Source organism: Corvus moneduloides, chromosome 18 (genome assembly GCF_009650955.1).
Source record: "Corvus moneduloides isolate bCorMon1 chromosome 18, bCorMon1.pri, whole genome shotgun sequence".
In the NCBI taxonomy this organism is placed as follows: domain Eukaryota; kingdom Metazoa; phylum Chordata; class Aves; order Passeriformes; family Corvidae; genus Corvus; species Corvus moneduloides.
Window position 1 is genome coordinate 10,832,494 of NC_045493.1, and position 23,574 is coordinate 10,856,067.

Here is a 23,574-nt window from a genome sequence, read left to right on the forward strand (position 1 = left end):
TGTGTGTGCTTGTGAGCTGCTGCAGTTGGAAGTGATTTGTTCAGGCTTATTGAGTAAATGCTAAATATTGGAGTATTTTTCTTGTGTCACTTATTCACCCCGTGTTCATTGTTCAGTTTCTCTCTCTGCAGTGCTCCTCATCCCTGCTAGGACATTGTGTCACCAGTCCTGTACCTTGGCTGGCTCTCAGCTCTCTCCTGTGCTGGACTTGGGGCTTCCTTCCCTCTAGAAACTGGATGTGCATCCTGTATAAAACATGCACCTAGTTTCTCCCAGCACTTTGGGGCTTAACATTAATCAAATTTAAGTCTTGGATGAATCTCCTGCTGCAGGCCTGCCAGGTCACATTATCATTCTTTTCATTTGGAAATCCATCTTTTTGTTCTGTCGTCCTTTTTGGGGGGATTCTTTAAGAATTTAAGTATCCTGTAACTCTTTTTTTTTACTTAGGAACTCAAGACCAGCATTTTGTCTCTTGCCACACAAATTCTGACAGGATGTGATGAAGTCTTAGAAATGCTGCAACAAGTCACTACAGCACTAATTAACAGTGACATTTCTGACAGGGAGCAAAGGTAAGACAAGTGGGAGGATCCTAATTTGGTAACAGGGAACTGTTGCTCTTTGTGGCTTATTGTACAAGCACTGTTAGCATTAATTAGTCTTTATCACTTTATTTTTGAGCTCTGAATGCATAGGAACTGTTTCTTCCTGTAGCAGTTGTTTAGCACTCAGCTGGTGGAGAATTTAGAATCACTCTCCATGTCAGTCCTGATCATCTGTAGGTTGATATTTCTATAGGAACCTCAAATTGGGAAGTCAGTGAAATGCTATTTATGAGTAGGATACCTGGAAGCAAACTCTAATTAGCTGGGAATACTCCTGTAAGGTAGAACAATCTGTTTATTTTTAAATTCCTGATTATTACATCCCTAGTAGCTGGACTAGATATTTATCCATGACAAGCCTTGGATGTTGGTTTGATATCCCACATATTCCATCACCTGCCCTTCCCTGTCTCTCCTCCTCTTAAAAGTACACCTTGGGAATGGGATGGAAACAAAAGCTGTGAACTTTTCTCTCCTCAAACAAACAGCTCCGGTCCCAGCTGTGCTTCAGGTTGCACTTTCTGCTTCTCTGTGCCTGCAAGATTAGTTGTGTTTATTGACAGCACACAATTCCTGGGTGATATTTTCAGATGAGTTCATGTTCTAATATATTTTTGTAGCTGCAGATTCTTTTCAAGTCCTTTGAGCTCCATGTGCTGGGAGCTGATATCCACACTGGTGCATTTATGTTTGATGGGGACTTTCATCCTGTGCCCAGGGGAGCTTATCCTTCTCTAAGTAATTATTAAACTGTTGATTTACTGTCTCTGCTCTCTGATTGTTCAGTGAGAATTGTCAGCAATTCAAGGTCACTGACATTTGGGAGAAATTGTAGTGGTTTCAAGATTGTTTTGGGGATTTTGTTAATAGAATACAAACATTCTCTGCTGAATTTTGAATTGCTGCTACAAGATAAAACAGTCCTGGAGTCTCTGATGGCACTGCTCTTCTCCTAAGTACACCCTCCTAGGAGAAGTTCTTGCACAGTCTGTGCAGATTCTCTTAAAGTCAATTTTTTGGGTAGTTTCAGAAGTGACTAAAAGCAGAAGTGCTGCAGTATGAAGAGAGTTGTTCTGTGTAACTTTGGCTCTCCTTACAGGTTAAAAGGCCTGGAGCAGATCACAAAGGCCACCATGCTTGGCCACCTGCTGCCTGTGCTGCTGACATCCCTGATGCACCCAAACCTGCAGACCCTGACCATGGCTGATGCCCTGATGCCTCAGCTGGTGCAGCTGGTCCTTTACACCAGCCAGGTATGGGCTCTGTGCCACCCCTGGGCTGCCCAGGGCCAACCCTGGGGCCTGCAGCCTCCAAAATGCTGCTCAGCTTCCTGCAGAGGCTCATCCACACATCAGAGTTCAGAGTTTCTCAGCAGCTGCCAAAGCTGCTGATGCTGAATGTTAAATTTGACTGCTCCAGGAGCTGCTCAGTAATGATTTATTGTCAATAGCAACAGTAGGATTGTTAATTATTTCAATAATGAGCTCTTAAAATGCTTTCCAGTTTGCATGTCCCTAACACTGTGTATTTTGGGCCACAGACTGCACTGCTGCTTAAAACCCAGTCTCCAGTTTTCTCAGAACTGAACAGTTCCCCCAGTTGTGCTCCAGAGCAGAAAGGGAAGCAGTTACCTGATGAGAGGTGATTTTTCTTTACATTTGGGTCTTTTCATGGGATAAACTGAACTGTAATGTCCATCTGGCCATTGCTGTGGGATAAAGCAGCAGTTTTTATTTGAATTAACTTTTAAAGGTATGCTGGAATGATTTCTAAGGCTGTCTCAGTTTTATATAAGCTTTTTCAAAAGGCAATTAGTTCCAAATTTTGTTCTGTATATAGAATTAAACTATTAATATCTTCAGGTTGTTTACACAGAATATGGTTTGTTTTGGTTTTTTCCCTCACCTCAAGCATTAGGAATTAATTCTAAATGTTCCTCTCACAATAAATTAGGCTAAGGAGGACCATCAAGAGGAAATGTAAATTGCTCTGGCAGCATGAGATACAGAATTAAAACCATTGCAAAGCCATTAAATGGTTTAATTTACAGACAAAAATAACATTTTTAACTCCTGCATTTAAATGCTGTGTCTCAGCTCAAAGTTTTCCAGCTCCTGCTTAGAAACAGAAACAAACAGCTAAAATCAAATGAAAATGCTTATTTGCAGCATTGGAGGATTTGTAGTGTTAAAGAATTTGTGATGATGTGATTTTTGTGCATAAGAATATGTCTAATGTATGAATAATGGTATATATGATTATATTATATAATAATAATAATAATATATGGAATATATGAATTCCCTCAATCCAGTCATGCCTAAAACCAGGAGTCAGTTCCTTGTGTCCCTGTATCAGTACTGAGAAGTGATTTTAAGTATTTTATATCTTAATGTCTGATTGATAGAAATCCGTGTGCTGTATTTTAGGCCCAATTTCTCCCCCTTAATTTCAGGATGCTGGAAGAGAAGGAAGAGCCAGGATTCCTGACTGGTTTGAAGATCCCTGCTCCCTGGGCTGCTGGGAAGACTGTGGAGACAGTCCATCCCGTCAGGGATAACTATAAATTTAAGGAAACTGTCCACATTCCAGGAGCCCGCTGTTTGTATCTTAGATTTGACAACAGATGCTCCTCCCAGTATGATTATGACAAGGTAAGCAAGGGCCAGCTCAGCACCTCTGCAGTGAGGGAATTCCCTCAAAAAAAGTAGTGGCAGTTCTGCCATGGGAGAAGTGTGGGAGGCTTCAGGGGTGGTTTGGGTTGGTTTTTCCTCCTCAGAAATGCTGTCAATTCTGTTTTTTTTAAAAATGACTTCAGGCCAGCTCAGACAGTCCAAGTTGGACATTTTTACTGATGTTCAGTTTTCCTTATTTCCCGAATTTTAATCCAGCTGCCTCCTTTGATCAGCACAGCTGGTTTAAACTGGGCAGAGCTGGAAAGGTTCCTTTTTCCCTGATGATAAATAGCTTGTTTACCTGGATTAATAGGAACAAGTACTTTAATTTTAGGAAAACAACCAATAGCACTTATCTACTTTGTATTATCAGAGAGCTGCTTGCTAAGTGCTGCTGTTTATTCTTTGGCATAGAGCAAGCTCTGGGATGCTCATAAATAACTAATGGGAGTATCTTCAATATTAATGTCACCCATTACTGATTAAACTCCCCCAGGCTCCTCATGTTCCCACCAAAATCACTGACAAACCTTTGGCTTTGCTGGGAGCAGGATCAGCCCCTCACTGATAGGGAAGGAGTTTGTTCTATGGCTCAGGGCTGGCAGTCAGGATTTCTCCTGCTCTCTGCTCCCAGCCCTGCTGTGTGAGCAGGGGCCGAGCCCCTCGAGTCCCTGCGTGCCTCAGTTTTCCCATCTGTAAAATGGGGATAATAATACTTAACCCTGCTGCCCTCACAGAGCCTGTGAGGATTGGTTCATGTGCATGGAGCGCTTCGAGAGTCGAAAGCGCGGTGGAAGTGCTAAGTATTATTATTATTATTAGGTTTTCTTGTTTTTCTCTTACAGTCTAACAGTGTATTTTATGTTTTGAAGTTGGTGATCTATGCTGGTCCTAGCACAAACAGTAGGAAGGTTGCTGAGTATGGAGGCAATACACTGGGATATGGCAGCCGTAGTGTCTTAGGAACGGGGTGGCCCAAGGACTTAGTGAAGGTACAGTATTACCATCCACCCCTATTTCCCATAGAAAATTCCCTTTGGAAACCATGCCCAGCCCATTTTACCCTCACAGCTATGCATTCCAAGCTTTTAAATGTACAGTTATCCATGATGTGATCTGCTCAGTGAGCTGTTGTGTCCTTGGGGGATATCTTTAAACTCGGCTCTGTGTTCCGTGTGATGCTTCCCTTGGAGTTTGTTTTGTGTCTTACTGGAGTTCCTGATGGAGATGTTTGAGTCCTGGAGTCTCTGATGGCACTGCTCTTCTCCTAAGTACACCCTCCTAGGAGAAGTTCTTGCACAGTCTGTGCAGATTCTCTTAAAGTCAATTTTTTTTGATAGTAACCCCCAAATATATCAAGTAGTAAATGTAACAAACAACTTCCAGCTCTTTCTGTTGGGTTTTGAAATTTCATTGGCAGTAAAACTAAGACAGAAGAATCCCTTAAACTTCTTGAAACCTCAGCATTTCAATCCTTTGGTAATGTGTCCCCTCACACTCTCTGCAGTGTGATTTTATTTTTGTTTAATATTTATTTGTGCTGCTACCTTGTCCCCCACTAAAACTGGGCTTGTTTACGTAACAAAAACACGTTGTAAAAAAGAAATCAAGAGGTAATAAACTGGAGAGCAATTTCAGACAAGAACTCCATTGTTCACAATTAATAGAATTCGGTTTATTTTTCACAATGGATTTTGATACTGTTCTTTTAGCAAGCTCCTTGATTAATTTGTTGTCATTCTTCTAATTGAAGAACTTGTTTGTCTTCATTCAGGAAGAGAATTGTTAATTATTGCCTGGTTTCTTGCAGCCAAACAGTGAAAATCAAGGCTAAGTAACATACTGATAATTTCTGCTTTTGATTTCACAGCTATGGTGGTTCTTTCTGTTTTGCTGTAGTCAGCCAGCAGCAAAATTAAGTTGTCTACTAAAAGACACCTTTACAAAAAGGGAAAAATCTTAAATCAGAGTATCTCATTTGAGATAAAAACAACACCCAGAAACCTGTCATTAAAAGCATTAACCTATAAAATAACCGCTTGTGTGAAAAGCCTGCTTGTTTGCCTCAATTATTAAATATATTTTCTTTTCTTTCCCCCCCCCCCTTTCCTGCCGTGGATATTTGAAGGTGGAAGGAGACACAGTCACGTTCTCCTTCGAAATGCGGAGTGGTCGGGAGCACAACACTCCGGACAAAGCCATGTGGGGCTTTGCCTGCACTGTCCGAGCACAGGTATTCCAGGGGGAGAATTCCAGGGGGAGAGCTTCAGCTTCCACTGTCCCCTGCCTGCCACAAATTCCAGATCGATAGAAATGTGCTTCCAGCTTGGCAGTTTGAAATGGAAACCAGCAGCGACTGGTTTGGGCAGTGAGACAAATCATGTGTTGGCAATGAAAAGAACCCGAGTTTGAGATGAGGCTTAGGGATTCATGGAGATAGCTGGTATCAAACATGTCTTATCTACCTCCTGAAGCCAGTTCAGCATCCCTTGCTGCTTGTAGGTCAGGATTTCTTTGTAACAACCTGAAAATTGGAGATGTCCTGAGGAAATAATGATTCCAGCCCACGAAGAAGAGAGGGGAGGGATGCTGGGATCAAACACAGGGGATCTTGAATCCCACTACAAGTTAGGACTAGGGTGACTGAACCAAAAATAACTTCACCTGTTCCTTCTTGGTTCAGGAAAATGTTTAAATCCCTTATTTCTTGCCTTGAGTTGTTCTTACAACTTGCTGTTAATTGTTGAGCAATTTTTGTGTGAGGGTTAAGATTGATATCGAGCTATACCTTACATAGAAAAGATTATATATAAAATCTCCTATCTTGAATAGACGGGAAAGGCCTTCCTGGTGGATTGCTTGGTTGAACTTCTCCCTGTTCCTTCTGCAGGAATCCTCAGAAGATGTGTCAGGAGGTTTGCCATTCCTGGTTGACCTGGCCCTGGGCCTCTCTGTGCTGGCCTGTTCTATGCTGAGGATCTTGTACAATGGGCCAGAAATTACCAAAGATGAAGAAACCTGTCAAGAGCTCTTAAGATCTAAACTCTTACAAAGGTAAAAATAATCAATTTTGATCTGAGTGGTTTTTTCTGAGGGGAGGTGACTTGTATAGTTGGGCTCAGGTCTTGTGCTTTACAGCGATGTTTGGATCAGTTTTCCTGTAGTTTGTTCAGCAGTTTGTGTCACCTAAAACTGAGGGAATGTTCTCCAAAACAGAGGGGTTTTTAGAGTAAAATGAGGGTTGGGTTATGCTTGGTACAAGCCACACTTCATTTATTAATACTTAGTCTTTGTAATGTGTCATTGACTGAAGTGTCTTTCTCAATGAGGGGGGAAATAAAAATCCTTTTAATTGGTTTTTATTTCCTTTTGCAGGTGCCAGTGGCAGGTGGAAGCCAACGGGGTCATATCTCCAGCCCTTACTCCAAGCCCATCTCCATTGCCTCTCACTATAGAGGAGGATAGGGAATTCACATACCCCTCTGATGTGCTCGTGCCTCCTGTTGGACACTACTTTGATCTGCCCAGGATTAGGCTGCCCCCAGGAATCATGATCAAGCTCAGGGAAATTTCTGGACGTGCTCGGCCTCAGTTTAGACCCAGTATAAAGTAAGGAGTCCTTGTTTCCCTCTGGTTTTTTAACCTCGTTTGTGAATGCAGCATCTGATGATTTATAAATATGAACTGTCCAAGTTGGTCTCTTACTCCTGATTAATGAGTTTGGCTTTCCCTGGAACCCTAGGGAAGTGATCCAGCCAGAAGTCATGGAGGAGATGGTGGTTTCCTGTGTGATTAAACATCTGAATTTAGTTGATGCTCTCCAATCCCTGATAAATTTCCAGTACCAGGAAGAACATGCTGAAGAATATGACTTACTTTGTAAAATTATGGGAGAGACCTTTAAGAAGCTGAATGCCATGGAGAGACAGCTGCAGGTAAAAAGAAAATGATTTGAAACAACAGAAAGCTTTTTTTGAGAATAAAGGTGTAATTTAGCAGCACAGAAATCCAAAATCTACTCAAGATTTCTTCTTTTAAACTCCCTTCTACACCTTAAGTACAACAAGTGTGACTTCTGTCTCTTTATCAGAGTGTGGCTGAGCTGGAGCAGAAGTGGCAGAACGAGGTGGATGATGCCATGCACGGGAAGCTGGAGAACAATGTCCCCTTTTTTTATGATTATCACTTCAACGAGGTGAGCACTGGGGCTGCTGTGGGTGCTTGTGCCTCACTCTGCTCCTTCAAACCTGTTCATCCTTCTCCTTCCCTTTGTTTAGAGCAAGATGAAGGAGCTGGAGCTTCTGTGTTCAATGAAAGAAGTTTCTTTTGATGGAAGTGATCTTGAGAATGTGGTCCTGGCATTAAGGTCAGTATTAGTGAACATTTAGGCCTCAAAGGAGGGGCAGCTTCAGGGGAATTTCAGAGAGTTCCAAAAGTATCTGATGAAATGATTAGAAACTTCTGTGCTAAATATATTAATATTAATACCTACAACTCCTTGTGTTTGCTAGCAAATCACTTGTTTATTTCTTCCGTGTTTTCTGCTTTCTCCATTGTTGGCATAGAACATATTGATGCCAAAAGTCCTCTTTAACTGACCTTTTCCACAGTAACACTTCCTTTCTGAAAGCATTCAGACATCATTGACTTTGCTTCTTTTACTTCCCTTTCATAATCCCAGGGAGAAGTTTTTCCAAGAGGTGAATTCCCTGATCCAGAAGACCTCTCATCCCTTAGCAAAGACAAAAACCTTGGTGAAGAGCTTGATGAACAGAGCAGAGCTGTTGTTGCATGTCACCATTGCAGCACAGTCTGGGATCACCAGAAGCATATCTGGGACCCCTGCAGAAACTCCAGGTACAACTCTAATTACCAGCAGTTCCTAAAGATAGCATTTATTTCTTATTTGTCCCTCTTCTGCTCAAAATTAAATGGTTTTTTTCCTAATTTAAGTGAATTCTTTTATAATAAAGTCGAGTCTTTGTTTTCTGATTGCCATGATGATGGTAATTTGAGATCTGAGTAATAACAGGTGGAATTTAAACTTTAGTCTCTTGATTTATTGGGGGAAAATACTTAACCAAATCAAAAGAAATCTGATTTGAAAAATACCTGAAACAGGAAAACCCTCAGAGCTGTTTTTGTATTTTGTTTGTAGTGAGATTGAGCTGAAACTTCCACACTCTTGTTTACGTGTTTCATATGAAAACATCAGTGACTTGCAGTTCTCCTTCTAAATCTCCCTTGAGAGATTCTTAACATGTGCTGATTATTATCTTTTTAAAGTTGCATTTGGAAGTTTGTGAATTGAAGCCTTCAGCTGCAAATCTTTAACTCCCAACAGGATTGAAAACAGGAAAATTCTCAGATCTGAGTTGCATGTTCTTGCTTAGATTGGGTTTTCTCTACCCTATGTTTCAGTTTTCACTGTAATATCCAACAGTGATTTTAAATCCAGTTTGTAAATAATTCCCTGCACCAGGAATGACCTTTTTATTTATTATTTTATAATACTTCAGCCTGTAAATCAGCCTCTGAGACCAAGGTGATCTCGCACGCCGTGCGCCAGCCCGTGTTCCTGCGCAGCATGTCCGCCCCATCCGACCTGGAGATGATTGGCAACGAGGACATCGAGTTTGCCCGGGCCAGCCAGAGGTACAGCAGGGTTGAGACCTTCCCTTTACACCTCTGTGCCTGTGCTGTTCCAATGATCAACTTGATCAAATCTATCCCTGCCAGCACAGCAGGATTTGTGCTGGTTGGATCAGCTTCTGCTGCCGGGTGTAACATTCCTGTTCCCTCGCAGGCGCCGGCACGTCACCAGCCACAGGAGCAGCTCCTTCACCCTGCTCCAGTCCCTGGCCATCGAGGACAGCAGGGACAAACCCACCTACAGTGTCCTGCTGGGGCAGCTCTTCGCTTTCATCGGGACAAACCCTGACCAAGCCGTACGTCGTTATCTTATTTCGGACTCCAACTTGCACAAAACCAGGAGGTGCCTTGTTTGTGTCTAACAAAAATCCCATCCCAAACCTTGCAGGTGTCCAGCAGCAGCTTCCTGCTGGCTGCTCAGACCCGCTGGAGACGTGGGAACACCAGGAAGCAGGCCCTGGTGCACATGAGGGAGCTGCTGACGGCCGCAGTGCGCGTCGGGGGCGTGACCCACCTGGTGGGCCCGGTGACCATGGTGCTCCAGGGAGGCCCAAGGTGGGTGCATTTCTCCAGAATTCGGTGGTTTGGTCTCTGTGGAAGGGAGTAAATTGCTTTGTGTGCTGGAAAGCCAGAAGTGAGTAGCTGTGAGGCAACAAGTTGGTAAAGCTAAGGTTGCAACAAATACTTTGGCTCTTGTGGGGTAAAAAGGCAGAAACTTCTAAGAAATGCTTTTATTTATCAGTAGATGAACTTTCCTTTCGTACTGGGCTGACATGTTCCCAGGTATGTATAGAGGGCATCCTTCTCCCTTGATTTAATTCCAAATAAATGTTAATTAGCTATTAGTGGTAGATTTAGCTGATACTGTCATCTAAATGTAATAAATGTTTTGTATTTTGTTTGTAGTGAGATGTCTGAGCTCTAACTCTCTTGTTTACATGTTTCATGTGAAAACATGAGTGACCTGCAGTCTTCCTTCTAAGTCTCCCTTGAGTAATCCTTAACATGCACTGATTATTATTTTCTTACAGCTACCTTTGGAACTTTGTGAATTGAAGCCTTCAATTCCCAATCTTTAACTCCCAACAGGATTGAAGAGCTGACGTGTGGTGGGATGGTAGAGCAGGTCCAGGAGGCTTTTGGAGAGACAATGACGTCAGTGGTGTCCCTGTGTGCCCGGTACCCCATCGCTTGTGCCAACAGCATTGGCCTCTTGTGCACCATTCCCTACACAAGGTGTGGAAGCGCTTGGGGAAGGGAAAGGGGGCATCCACACCTGGCTTTAGTAGGCTTTGCCTTAAGGAGAAGCATTAAGTAGTATAAATACATCCCCTTTCTTCATCATGGGGAGCATCTGAGGCCATCCAGTTCAATTCCCTCACAATTTCATCTGGGGAGGGTAAGGGAGAGGCAGAACCATCTTTCTGCCGAGTGAACTAATTACTTACTGAGCTAACAGCAAGTTCTGGATTCCCGTTGTGTCTCTTTGTGATGGAGAAGTTAATTCCACCCTGGATTTCTCCTGCAGGAGTGAAGAGAAGTGTCTGGTGCGTAGTGGCCTGGTCCAGCTCATGGACCGGCTCTGCAGCCTGAGCAGCCAGACAGAGTCCAGCTCAAATGAAAAACAGACCAAGAAACAGAAGGTGGCCACCATGGCTTGGGCTGCCTTCCAGGTGCTGGCCAACCGCTGTGTGGAGTGGGAGAAGGAAGAAGGTAGGAACACGGGAAATATCTCCCAGCTGTGTGTGTTAGAACTGCCTGATGAGTGGTGTAAATGTGTTTAAAATAGGGCAGTCGTTCACCATGACATGGGACTCTGTGGGTTCCTAAGAAGTGAATACAAAATTCAGTTGATTTTTTTTTCTTGTTTTTCGATTCTGGCTTTTTTTCTCCCATGGAAATAATTTCACATTTTGCCACTTGGTTCTGTGTAAACATAATCAGAGAACATGGAGATTCTGGGGGATCATTTGGCATTTCTCTCATGGTAGAATTCACCCATAACGCACATAAACTTACAGACACGTGGCTGTTGGCTAGTGATGGATGTATCAGGGGTTATTTTTGTGGTGTGTACATTGATTTTTGTGGATTACAGCTGTGTATTCTTCCATCCCTTCCAAAGGGGGTTCCACAGACGCTGTTCACTCTGGGCTGGCCAGGCAGGTCTCCAGCCTGCTCACCAACCACCTGGCCAGAGCCACCGAGTGCTGTGGCAACCAGGCTGCAGGGAATGATGCACTTCAGGATGTCCTCAGCCTTCTGAATGACCTCTCAAGGTATGAGGCCTTTGCTCTGGAGTATTTTTTTCCTATGTATCAAAGCCCATGTGGGATCTTTGGTGGATTTTTTCAAACCATTCTAAAACTGACCCTTAATCTTAGTGTTTAATCAGTGCTGTCAAGTTACGGAAGAACTGTTGCAGATATTTTGTCAGACACTGAAATTGCTTTTAATACATCTTGTAAATAATAAATTAATTTGGTTTTAATTTCAAGATTCTTTCCCCTTTCAGGAGTCACATTGGCAAAGCCATCCTGAGCCAGCCAGCCTGTGTGTCCAAGCTTCTGTCCCTCCTCTTGGATCAGCGTCCTTCTCCAAAGCTGGTCCTTATAATCCTGCAGTTGTGTCGTGCTGCGCTGCCTCTCATGAGTGTTGAGGACTGTGGAAACGTGGAATTGCCTCCCTGGAGTTACTCAGTGCCCTCTCTGAACAGTGAGCAGGATGATCCCAGTGACCCAGCCTCCAAGATTGCCTCCCTCCTGCTGGCAAAGCTGGCGGATTATGTCGTGCCAGGTACCAGCAGCTGTTTGGTGTTATGCCCAAGGGACTCATGTTTCATGGAACCTTGGAATGGAAGGCACCTTAAAGCCCATCCAGTCCCACCCCCTTCCACACCTTCCACTATGCCAGGTTGCTCCAAGCCCTGTCCACTCCCAGGGGTGGGGCAGCCACAACTTCTCTGGGTAATCTGTTTGTTCCAGGAGCTTTTTTATTGACAGAAAGCTCAACTATTGGGAGGTATCTGTCAGTGCTGAAAGTAGGATATTCCTGTGACTTTCCATCTGCTTCCTAATTTCCCTGTCCTCAGACCAAAGTGGGTGTCCCAGCGATGTTTCAGACACATCCCAGGTGTGTCAGCATTAGTTCCAAGGGTAAGAAAATTCATGGTTGTGTTTCTTTGTTTCCTTTTCTCCTTTCTACTTCAAGGCTGCCAGACAGTCCTTTCTCCAACTGCCTCTGAGCCAGATACTACCTTGGCAAAAGCCAGCCCTAAAAACTCCATAAAAGGTGATAAAGATCCTGGAGAAGAAAGTGAGGCAGTGGATGGTAAACTCTCTATTTTTATCCATAAACGAGAAGATCAGTCCTCCCATGAAGTCCTCCAGCCTTTACTAAGGTAATTTCAGCTCACTGGATTGGAATTAGAACCAACTTTACCAATTCACTTTATCTTCTCCTTTTTTCCAGTGCTCAGCTGCAGAAAAATACATCCTAGATAGAAGAGTAAATGGGACAGCAAAGTGTCTGCCCAGTGTGTTGTGTTTACTGGCAAAGCAATAAGATAATGCAAAGGAACACAGGAACATCATCTGTCTGAAAACAATCACATGAAAAATTAGCTCCTTAGATTCTGTGTTTGTGATGGAATCTCATTGATCTTGTTTATGGTGTGACAGGCTGGGCAGGACTAACAAATAGAACTGTCAAGGCAAAGTGGCTTTAAAAGCACTGATTTAATAATGCATAAGTTGGACACTAATTTGCTATTAAACATTCTTTGGTATTCTCAGCACCCACCTGGATGTTGGGATCACTGAGTGTCAAACAGCCCAATGCTGTCACCTCCTGCATTTTGTGTTGTTTCATCTTCCCTCACTCCATGGGTTGATTTTGAACCCGTACTCTAAAAATTACGCTGAAAGGTACAAGTGAAAGGTGAACTCGGAGCCCTGGGCATTTGTGATCAATAAAAACCATTTCATGAGGCTTGTTCAGGGGGAAAACGTTAAATTGCATTGCAAATAAATACATTCAATAGGATTAAATTCCCTCTGTAAATGGGGTATATCCTTAACTGCCTCATATTTCTCTTGCTGTTGAGCATTCAGCTGCAAGGGTGGCTTCAAATCATTTCAAACCACCCCTAATATATGAAATTGGGCTGTGTAGCTCAGCTGTGTTTTCCAGCAGTGAGAACAAAGCTCCTGTGTTTTGTTTCCCCTGCAACAGTAGCTCAGAAGGCCGCCCATTCCGACTGGGAACTGGAGCCAACATGGAGAAGGTGGTGAAGATGGATCGGGACATGACAAAAGTAAGAGGAGGAATAACTAAGGAATTGTTCAACATCCTAAAAATTGGTGGCCGGTCAGAATTCTTGGGTTTTACTGATGTTAAGTCCCCTTTGTTAAATGTTGTTTTATTCATCATTCACCTCTGTAAATACAGATCCCATACAGGGGTAAATGATGAAAAAGAATTTCAGCTGATGCTTCCTGCAACCGTTGTAGGTCAGGTTTAAGCCCCTTTAATATTCTCTTTTCTCAAGTGTTTAATGCATATTGATAGTGCAAATTTTAAGCCACACACTTGAACTAAAATTTCATGTCTATTTTCAGGCATGTTCTTGAGTGTTTGCACCAGAAATACTCATTTGTAGCTTTTTGATCAGAGAAACTGAACTGTTAATCTAAGAATGGAATGTTAAAGTCAGTGAATTGATCCCTGATCTCTCTGTAGATGATAAAAAGCAAGAGACAGAACTTGTCCTATGACTAATCTACCCCCAGGAGGGGGTTTTGCTGTGTTCTCAGCACTTTTACATGAGCAGAGAGAGCAGAGTGACCCAAGTGGATCTGACATTTGCCTTCCATGGCCATTTCCTTTGCAGAGTGGCTGCTGCGAGGTCATTACAGAAGAAGCTGCTGCAGCTCTTAGAAAAGCAACCAAGTGGGCACAATCTGGGCTGATAGTGAGTGTGGGGCCACCCATAGAGACTGTCAATCCAGAGACCAGCAGTGGCTTGTCCACTGGGGACAAAAAGAAGACTGCACAAACATCCATTTGCAGGGAGAGGAATTCAGAGCTCGCCAGGTAAATCCCTCAGTCTGCATTCTGCTTTTCTCTCTACCGATATTTGTAGCTCTCCCAAAAAATAATCTGGCTGTTCATAAGCTTCCTTTTCTGTGCTGTATCTTGTTGACAACTGAAGCTTCTTTTCCTTCTGTGGTTTTGAACTGAATGGTCCAATTGCCTGTGTCTCCTGCGCAGGACGGATCCTGTGAGGCCGTTCATCAGCGGGCACGTTGCAAACAGCATGGCAGCAGAGGTGATTGCCCTGCTGCACAGCCTGCTCATGGCCCCAGAGTCCAATGCAGCTCAGATCTGGACAACAACTGCTGAAAAAGTGAGCAAACACAACCACGAGTGGCACATTCCTCACTGGGGGTTGAGTAGTTAGAGAATCTAATGATTAGCAAGGCCTGAGCTGCTCCTTTCTGATATAGCACAGAAACAGTTCACATCAGGGTGGAACTGCACAGACCCAGCCCTTTCTCAGCTGTCAGGGTGGGACAAATACTCAAAATCGACCCATCATTAGATAATTGCTGTCATTCTTTTCAGGCATTAACAAAGTTGTTTGTTAGGGAGTTCCCTTGCCTGTGGCAGGTTATTCTACCTTGGCTGTTCTCGTGGCTGTGGCCTCTGCGGGTACAAAGTGTTGGCTGGAACAAAACACATTGGGTTTATGTTCCTCTGAATCCCCCAGCACCTAATCTATTCCTTAGGTGAAATCCTCAGCAAAGACTTTTGCCAAGATTGTATTTATCCTAAAAGTTACCAGGGAATGGTCATGGCTTTGATGGTGCTCACACTTCAGAGAACGTGGAATATTCTGAGTTACATAATTCTCTTCAGGAACAAAAACGATTCTTCTGAGACTGTGTGGGCTGGAGGCTTGGGGCACTGGTTTTTGTTGGAACTGTGCTTTGAAGTCGTTCCCTGGTATTTTTGCTTCTGTCTTCAGGTTCTGTCTCGGGCTCTGATGTACATTCCACAGCTTGGGAAATACGCAGAAAGCATTTTGGAGAATGGGAGTAGCAGTGGAAGGAAACTGGCTAAACTTCAAAGGATTGCTCGGCAGGCAGTGGCTGCCCTGTGTGCTCTGGGTGGCTTTAAGGAGACAATTAAAATAGGTTCTGAAGTTCAGGTAATTCAGCACTGTTCACATTTGATATCTTAGATGAGAGCTGCTGCTCTCCCGAGGTTTTCCCTGCCCTGGGATCCTTGGGAGCAAGATGTGCTTGTGGAACAGCAGCGTGTGGAGCTTGTTTGCTACAACACCCCCGTGTGGTTGTGTGTGCAGTTGGTGTGTGATGTCAAACACGGATTCCTGGTTGTGACACCTTCAATCTCATGCAGCCCTTCTTGGTTGTAGGTTTTAGGCAAAGGAATAGCAGGAAGCATTGGAGTTGTGGCATCTATTAATGAGCAAGAAGGTATAGCTACGGTCAAATTCCCACCCACCACTATAGACACTAGAAAGACCTCCCAGGCATCAGACACTTTAACTATTCCATTATCTAGGCTCTCTGTTCCAAGATCTGAGGTATGGGAGTTTTAAATATCCAATATTCAGTATAATCTCGATTCTTGCTTTATTTCTGTCACAGCATACTGATTGTTAATCTGCAGCATGTAAAAAAAAGGTTTCATCTTTGCTTATAAATGATTTGTAAAGTTTGCCTTGTTGTTTTAAGCATATATTAACAATATATTTAATTTCTCATTCAAGTAACATGAATATTCATCTTTTGTGCTTAAATATATTCCATTGCATACTGGGTTGGGGGTTTTTTTGGTTAATTTCTAGCTTGGTTTTGGGGTGGGTTTATTTCTTTTATTGGTGTTTGGTGCTGATTTTGTGATAGTAACATCTAAGAATTAACTCCAGGTAATAAAACACCCTCATTTCTTAGAAACTAACTACTTGAATTTAACTTTTTACCGTGCCCCCCCACCATCAGGCATTGCCTCTTCATAAACTGTCCATTACTGAGAAGGTAGTACAGGCAGTCCAGTCCATGTTGCTCCCTCAGGAGGGAAGTCTCTCTATTCACACCTCACTTCCTGCAACAGGAGATGGCTCAACCCCAGTAATGGCAGTGGTCCGGCTCCTTGCTGAAATAAGAACCAGGTGAGTCCTGGCTTTGTGCACCAACATCCAAGGGAGTTGCATGAGTTCCTGTGCCCTTCCTCTAGGGGTGTTGGCAGTAGAAATTCCTCCTTGCTCCCTTTTAGTGTCTGGGTGTTGTTCATGAGTGTCCCTGTAACACACTGAGCAAATGCTTCAGTAAATCCATCTATGAAGCAGCAAAAAGCTGCCTTTGGGGAGGGTCCAGCTAAAATCAGAGTTAAGTTTAAGACTACTCTTAAAACACCCTTGAATTCACTACTGTAAAGCCAGCTTTGAATTCAGCACACACTTTGTAACACTTTAAATGTGTTATTTTTCTCTCCAGAGCATGCCTGGTGATGGCTCAGCTGTTGGAAGACAGCTCATTCTGTGAAGAATTCATTCAACAGTGCCCAGCTGCTGTAGAAGTTCTGAATTTGGTGGCCCAGGAGTGCAGCCCTGGTATGTAGCCAACACCTTCTTGGCATATTCAGGTCAGAGAGAAAGCAGCTTTTAAAATCATTTCAGTGTTTTGTCCTCCAGCCACTCAGAGTTTAGGAACTGGCACAGGACAGGGTGTCTTGTCACAGCTGCAGAGCTGCTGATGTAAGAGCAGCTAATAGTCAGCCTAAATCATTAAACATTAGGCATTAATTTAGCCCAGAACATGATTATTCTGTGTATCAAAGAAGCAAGTCCTGGGACTGGTTCTCCTCTGCACTCTCTACTTCTCTTGCTTCCAGCATATCCTACTCTGTATTCCTTGACATTATCATTTGTATGTTTTCTTTTGATCACCTTTTTTGCTGGTTTTTGCAATGCTTTCTTATATTCCTGGTCCTTGAGCTCTCCTTGTTTAAGGATCAGCAATGGGCCCAGCGGAAATCTCAGTTCAGGGGCAAGTTTTAGGAACGTGCCAGAGGAAAAGTGGCTGAAGTGAAGGGTAGGAGCCAAGGGATTTTGGTGTAAAAGGGCAAGGATTGATTTTTTTGACAGTAGGCATGATTTTTTTTGCTTTCCTGCCTTTGCTGGGCCATAAACTTGCTCGATAACTTTATATCTTAATTAACACAGCATTATCTTTGCTAACCAAATATAAATTAAACATGAGAAAACACTTTGCATACGTTGTATTTTACCCTTAATTTCATAGTTTAGGTAAGCGAGGCTGATCAAACCTCTTCAAAGTGCAAATACCATATTTATTTCTGTACTAAGATCACACTGCTGGACTCAAGGAAGCAGCTGGAAGCTGATGCCTGGTTTGGGTTGTTGTTGCAGGGGAGAGGCTCGTGGTTGTGGAGATGCAGTGTGAGAGGTTACGGATGTTGTACCGCGACTGTGCTCGGCCCCCTCCTCCTCCTCTCCAAGCAGATAGGAGACAGGTGAGCACAGGGACAGTGCTGAGCCCTCTGCCCTCAGAGAACCCTCTGCTGCTGCCCAAACTGGGAGGATTCTTCTTGAATTATCTCCTTTAATGTGAATTTCTTGTGAATTTTGCATTGGGATGTGATTTGTTGTAGTTGTCTTAAACGTGCACCTCATAAACTGTGTGGTTGTATTTTAGTGGGTGACTTGAATTGTGATTGGTAGAATAAACTGCTCTGTTGTATCTGCAGCCCAAAGAAATCACGTGGAGCCCATCCAGGGTGTTCCCCCCAGTGAGAGCCTGCATGTTCTCCTCACACCTCACTGCTGTGACCTTCCTGGCTGATCCCAGTGCAGGCGGGGGACTTCCTCGGGGCACCTTTATCTATGCCACCTCCCCAGTCCCAGTGCAGGTGAGACCTCACAGCTCTACAGCACTTTGTCATTTAATATCCAACAGGGCATGAGAAGGAAAAGCAAGAAAATTGCCTCCTCAACCTTTGTTTTGTAAATAATTTTTAAAAACGTGTTATTATTTTTATTTCTAGGCACCGTCGTTCTACTGGGAAATTGAAGTGGTTTCCTATGGAGATACAGATGATGACACTGGGCCAATAGTTTCCTTTGGATTTGCCACAGAGGCTGAAAAACGGGATGGAGCTTGGACAAACCCAGTGGGCACCTGCCTCTTTCACAAGTAGGTTGGAGGTGCACATCAAAAACCATGCTCAGTGCATTTGTCAGCAAACTGGGGAGGAGGCTGTAGTGGGCAATACATACTTTTTAACTGAAATGCTAAAATGATGGACTGGAATATCTCTGCAAAATAAGGAGAGTTACAGTATCGCAGCTTTGGTGGGCTGTGATCCTGCTCTGTCTCGATGCTCTGTCTCATTCTGTCCTTGTTGCCCCTCAGCAATGGGCGAGCAGTGCATTACAATGGCTCCAGCCTGCTGCAGTGGAAGAGTGTCAGACTGGATGTGACTCTTTCCCCTGGTATGTGAGAGCACGGCTAAAATCCTTATTTGCTCCATCAGAAAATCCTCTAAATGTCAGGGAAATGCTGGATGAGAAAACTGATCAAATCCTTTTTGTGATTGTGTTTTTCTCCAGGTGATGTAGCAGGAATTGGATGGGAAAGAACAGAAGGAACTCCCCCTCCTCCAGGGCAGCCAGCAAAGGGCAGAGTTTATTTTACATATTGTGGGCAGAGACTTGTGCCCTACCTAGAGGATGTGTCTGGTGGAATGTGGCCAGTTGTCCACATTCAGAAAAAGGCAAGTTTGTATTTGTCATTCAGTGTACTTCCAGCAATATTAAAAACATGATATAACATATTGAGCCTGCTCTGTAGAAAAGCAAATTGATCTTTTTTACCTTTCTCGGGTAGGCTGAGGTATTCATTGGCCCTCCCAGATGCATGTGTTGTGTCATTATTTTGGTTTTCCCTGCCCATTAGCACAGCAGTGTGCAGCTGACCTGGAAGGATGCCCTGTGCTGTGCCAGGAGCCCTTCTCTTAGCATTCCTTGCCAGCACTGACATTGCTTCAAAGCACCCAGCTCAGGCTGCTGCAACTTGAAGCTGGAAAGCAGGCGAGTTCAAAGCGTGTGTTTGGCAGCTTAAAGCTTTCCAGAGTGCCAGCTGGGCATCCTCGTGGCGGGGAGGTGTGATCAGCTGCTGACTGAGGCAGAGTGAGGGCTCAGAGCAGGATCTGAGAGCTTCCCTGCATCCTTTTGCAGAACACCAAGGTGCGGGCCAACTTCGGCTCGCGGCCGTTCGCCTACGCCGAGGGCCAGGCTCACCGCAACGCCGCCGACCTGTGCCTCGACCTGGCCGAGGAGATCAGTGCCAACTTCGAGGCCTTGCCCTTTGCCATGGCCTCTGACAGTGACAATGATGCTGGCACCAGCATCGCCTCCGACCCTGGCACCCACGGGCCCCCCTGCAGGATCGCCGCTGTCGCCACGGCTCAGCAACGTAAAGTGCCTTTAATTCCTTTTAAAGCTTTCCCAGCAGAAATGCCAAGCAAAGAAATAGGATTTAAACCCAGCCTGGCTGCAGTCCTTGTTCCTTAGGTAGTGCCTGTTTAGGTGGGGCAGTAGCACAGAAAGCCATGTTTATCTGATTTTAGACAAGGCAATTCAAACCATCTTCTTTGGTCTTCCTCTGTACGAATACACAAATTATTCGTAATTAGCGCAGCTACAATGAGAAATGAGCTCATTGGGGCTTGGGATACAATAGGATGTTACGGTGGATTGGATCACCAATTGGTTATGCTGTGTCAAAAGGAATTGCATTCCCACCCCCTGCCTGGAGAGCATGGAATGTTGTGTAGCTCCAATTTCATGGGATGTCTTTGCATGCATTAGCATCTCATTATTTCTGTCGGTGTCTTGCAGAGTATGACAGTGACACATCCTGCCACTATAAAATGGAGCTGAGCTATGAGAACTTCATCACCTCAGGCCCTGATCCTCACCCCCCTCCTATTGCAGATGATGAAAGTGATGATGATGATGACGATGATATTCCCAGGGTGAGGAATGTGGCAAACTTTGCCTCCTCTAACTTATAACCTACAACCAGATCTTGTCATTTAGGTTTTGAAATTTGGCCACAAGAGTTGTTCCTGCTTCCCTAACAGAAATACAGCTGCTGGTAACTTACCACTTCTTGGTGTTCTAAAACACTTCTCTCTTTGTAGGAGGATCACTATGCCCTCTTGGTCAAAGCCTGGGAAACCAAAGTTTTCCCTACAATTAGGAGAAGATTCCGTAATGAGGCTGAGAGGAAGTCTGGGCTGGATCAGATTAAAGGAGCTTTACAGTTAGGTATGGCTGTAGTTATTTCCATGCACGTTGTTTTCTGTGATGGGCAGGAAGTGTGAGAGAACACCTGTGTTTCTTTCATATTTTACCCTATTCAGGGCTGGAAAACTTAAACAAAAATTCACTTGCTGTTTCCCTCCAGTGCTTAGAATTTGGTTTGTGCTCATGCTTTTTCTTTAACACTTTTACTAAGTTGGAGTATTGAAATAGGGAAAGTGGTTTCAGAAATAGTGACAGAATTCATTGTGATGTGGACACAGAAGCATTCTGGAATAACAGTTGGGGAAGAAACTATATCCAGGCATTTTCTGTCTGTGACTATCCAGGCAAAACTTACGAGGTTTAAATAATAATAAGGAGATTTGGGAGTCTTGCAGAATTCAGGTCTGGCAGGACAATGTGTTTGTGGGAAAGTCACATTAAGAGCGAGGTAGAAATTCTGAGCCTTCAGCTCAGGAAAAGCTCTGCTTTCTCAGGAAAACTCCCAATTTCCATCTTTCAGCCTGACTGAGAGAGTATTTAAGTAATTAGAAAACTCACCTGCTTGGGATCTTAATGAGAATAAGAAATTTCAAGTGGCTGAGGGAAATAACTTCCTTCCCTGCTGTCTTTCAGGAATGGTTGATATAGCAAGGCAAACTGTGGAATTCCTGTACGAGGAAAACGGAGGCATCCCAAGGGATCTCTACCTTCCCACCATCGAGGATATCAAAGATGAAGCAAACAAATTCACAATTGATAAAGTACGGAAAGGTAAGGGCAGCACAAAGGATCCTGAGGGGTAAAGAAAAGCTCAGGCTTTTTGGGATCTACTGCAGAAATTGTCTCCTGAGGAAAACACCTTCAAACCTGGTGTCCCTTTCTGCCAGGTCTCACGGTGGTGACTCGCTCTCCTGACAGCAACAACGTCACCAGCAGCGCTGTCGGAACAGCTCTACCCAAGTTTGCCATTCGGGGCATGCTCAAGACATTTGGCCTTCATGGGGTTGTTCTGGATGTGGATTCAGTGAGTAAAGACACATTGGGAGGGCTTTTCATGGGTCAGCATCACACAGCTGCGAGCACAGACCGCTCAGGATGCTGGGTTGGGGCTCTCTTGGAAGGAAAAATGTGGTTGCAAGTATCGTGTTATTGACAGTGCTGGGTTTGGTGTTGCAGGTGAATGAACTGGTGCAAGTAGAGACCTACCTGCGGAGTGAGGGAGTCCTGGTGAGGTACTGGTATCCCATTGACATGTTGGAAAGGCCACCTGCAGGATACAGGAGGACTGCAACCAACGGATTGGTCACCCTGGATAACACCAACATCCAAATTCACAGGTGAAAAAAGAAATGTGGTTACAAGGCACTTTATTACCTGAATTTGAATTACCTGAAGAGCATTTCTTGTAGTTCAGTTACCTGCTACAGCTTCTTTTTAAGCAGTACAAACTTCATGGTTGGATTTAATGTTAAGGAATTAATTGAATTAATGTTTGTGTTCCCTAGGGAGCTGTTGAGGAGTGAAGCTGCCCTGGCCAAGCTCTACTGTCGCATGGCTCTGCTCAATATCTTTGCTCCCAAATCTCCCCACATGTTCACTCGGCTGTTCCACATTCCTGCCATCCGGGATATCACCCTGGAGCACCTGCAGCTGCTCTCCAACCAGCTTCTTGCACCACCTCTTCCTGGTAAACACTTGGTTTTGTCATGGCTCTTTTTGGTACAGTATTTTTCTGGGGACAAAAAAATGAATGAATTTGGTATGTCTTTATTAGCTGGTTAATAATGGTGGTATTTGAGAATGTCTCGATGGACTCCTGACCTCAATGATAGGTTCCAAACTCAAATTCTTGCTCATGATCTAATTAAAAGTGTTCAGGAGAGGTCAGAGCCTAAGATCCTAAGAGCCTAAGATCCTAAGAGTCCTAAGATCCCACCCAGTGTGTTCCTGTCCCTTTGTCACCAGTGATCTTCTGTTTATTGGGGGCACTGGGAGCATCCATGTGGGACAACCCCAAGGAACTGAGATCACTTCAAAGTCCCTGGGTAGTAAAGCTAAATGCCAGTTAGGTCTCAGAGTTTTCAAAATGGAGCTGTTCTTCATTTCACAACGTGGTTTGTCCTTTTCCCACGGGACTCCCAGCTGTGGGTAGAGAATGTTTGTGCTGAATCATGGAACAGAAGCTTTGCCTCATTCAAGTGAGTGTTGACAAAGACAGTGATCGTGACAAAGCCCTTCTGCATGCAGAGAAACGTGTGTCACATGGCTGGAGTATGAGGAGGAAGTAGGAAGTGCTAAATATAGGTTATTAATAATAGAAAGTGATTATTTACCCTTGGAAAGAGTCCTTTTCCCTCTTTCAATTCCTTTGGAACTTGGCTGCCTCTAACAGATGCCACCTTGGAAAGGATCCTCTTGCAGAGTACAGCACTACTTTGCATGGCTTTAAGAATAGTTTTGCAAGCTTTAATTTAGTTTTTCCTCTTTAAAATTTATCTAATTCAAGTCCTGCTAATACATCCAATTCCCAAACTGGCATTTTGGTGAATTGCCCACTCCTTTGAGGTCTGCTCTTTGGTTTTCCTTGACTTCTCCTGGGAGCTGCACGATGACAGCCACGAGGTGTCGGGGCTTGAGAGCCACTTGCGGCTGCCCAAAAATGATCTGGTTGCTCTGTGGGGAAAGCCTGAGAACAGATAAAGCTGCTTTTCCCTCTGGTCACTCATCCTCATTGTACTTCAGCAATGGATCGATGTGTTCCTGCCTTCCCAGGGGAACAGAGCCAGGGTGATCCCACAGCTCCGTGTTCGCCCTCGCCAGGGCCTGGGCTGAGGCTGGTGAGGGGCACAGCTGGCACTGAGAGGCCATCCCAGCCACAAGGCTGGGCCTGGGTGGATCCTTTCTCCTGCTGACTTTTAGGCAAGGAGTTTTCCACTTGAAAACAGAGGCTGGGAATCTTCCAGGTGTTCTACACCTTTTGTTTCCCAGGCTACATAAACATTTGGAGTGATCTCCAAATTTGTGCTGTTCTCCTTGTTATTCCAGATGGAACCATCAGCTCAAGCTCCATTCTCCTGGCCCAGTCCCTGCAGCACTGCATCCATTCCCAGACCTGTGCTGCCACAGACCTCTTCTACCAGGGCAATTCCCAGGCCATCAGGGAGTGGCTCACTGTGGCCATTACTCGGACGCTGCATCAGGGAGAGGAGAGTCTGTTGGACCTCACCAAACAGATCTGCTCCTTTCTGCAGGTAAAACATTCACTCATGTTTTATGAGAG

At 44.2% G+C, this 23,574-nt stretch overlaps 1 protein-coding gene across 4 annotated transcripts in view; it reads left to right on the top strand.

The window, feature by feature from the left end:
* The window catches only part of HECTD4 (HECT domain E3 ubiquitin protein ligase 4), a 66,909-nt gene that overhangs the window by 25,816 nt on the left and 17,519 nt on the right, over positions 1 to 23,574 (top strand). For 2 of the 4 annotated variants that reach the window (XM_032128301.1, XM_032128302.1), the window contains exons 18-57: positions 451 to 575; positions 1,708 to 1,861; positions 2,149 to 2,249; positions 3,064 to 3,262; positions 4,129 to 4,275; positions 5,412 to 5,516; positions 6,174 to 6,337; positions 6,659 to 6,892; positions 7,026 to 7,218; positions 7,374 to 7,478; positions 7,561 to 7,649; positions 7,965 to 8,140; positions 8,803 to 8,938; positions 9,090 to 9,231; positions 9,324 to 9,490; positions 10,025 to 10,171; positions 10,464 to 10,648; positions 11,061 to 11,214; positions 11,451 to 11,731; positions 12,146 to 12,335; positions 13,169 to 13,250; positions 13,827 to 14,029; positions 14,207 to 14,342; positions 14,964 to 15,146; positions 15,375 to 15,545; positions 15,964 to 16,133; positions 16,459 to 16,574; positions 17,394 to 17,497; positions 17,732 to 17,893; positions 18,029 to 18,177; positions 18,397 to 18,476; positions 18,594 to 18,757; positions 19,221 to 19,458; positions 19,884 to 20,020; positions 20,189 to 20,315; positions 20,928 to 21,065; positions 21,182 to 21,318; positions 21,471 to 21,631; positions 21,800 to 21,981; positions 23,340 to 23,545. In XM_032128301.1, coding sequence (XP_031984192.1) covers positions 451 to 575; positions 1,708 to 1,861; positions 2,149 to 2,249; positions 3,064 to 3,262; positions 4,129 to 4,275; positions 5,412 to 5,516; positions 6,174 to 6,337; positions 6,659 to 6,892; positions 7,026 to 7,218; positions 7,374 to 7,478; positions 7,561 to 7,649; positions 7,965 to 8,140; positions 8,803 to 8,938; positions 9,090 to 9,231; positions 9,324 to 9,490; positions 10,025 to 10,171; positions 10,464 to 10,648; positions 11,061 to 11,214; positions 11,451 to 11,731; positions 12,146 to 12,335; positions 13,169 to 13,250; positions 13,827 to 14,029; positions 14,207 to 14,342; positions 14,964 to 15,146; positions 15,375 to 15,545; positions 15,964 to 16,133; positions 16,459 to 16,574; positions 17,394 to 17,497; positions 17,732 to 17,893; positions 18,029 to 18,177; positions 18,397 to 18,476; positions 18,594 to 18,757; positions 19,221 to 19,458; positions 19,884 to 20,020; positions 20,189 to 20,315; positions 20,928 to 21,065; positions 21,182 to 21,318; positions 21,471 to 21,631; positions 21,800 to 21,981; positions 23,340 to 23,545 — 6,240 coding nt within the window. The remainder of the gene's footprint in view (positions 1 to 450; positions 576 to 1,707; positions 1,862 to 2,148; positions 2,250 to 3,063; positions 3,263 to 4,128; positions 4,276 to 5,411; positions 5,517 to 6,173; positions 6,338 to 6,658; positions 6,893 to 7,025; positions 7,219 to 7,373; positions 7,479 to 7,560; positions 7,650 to 7,964; positions 8,141 to 8,802; positions 8,939 to 9,089; positions 9,232 to 9,323; positions 9,491 to 10,024; positions 10,172 to 10,463; positions 10,649 to 11,060; positions 11,215 to 11,450; positions 11,732 to 12,145; positions 12,336 to 13,168; positions 13,251 to 13,826; positions 14,030 to 14,206; positions 14,343 to 14,963; positions 15,147 to 15,374; positions 15,546 to 15,963; positions 16,134 to 16,458; positions 16,575 to 17,393; positions 17,498 to 17,731; positions 17,894 to 18,028; positions 18,178 to 18,396; positions 18,477 to 18,593; positions 18,758 to 19,220; positions 19,459 to 19,883; positions 20,021 to 20,188; positions 20,316 to 20,927; positions 21,066 to 21,181; positions 21,319 to 21,470; positions 21,632 to 21,799; positions 21,982 to 23,339; positions 23,546 to 23,574) is intronic. The other 2 variants (XM_032128303.1, XM_032128304.1) reach the window with 1 other exon arrangement.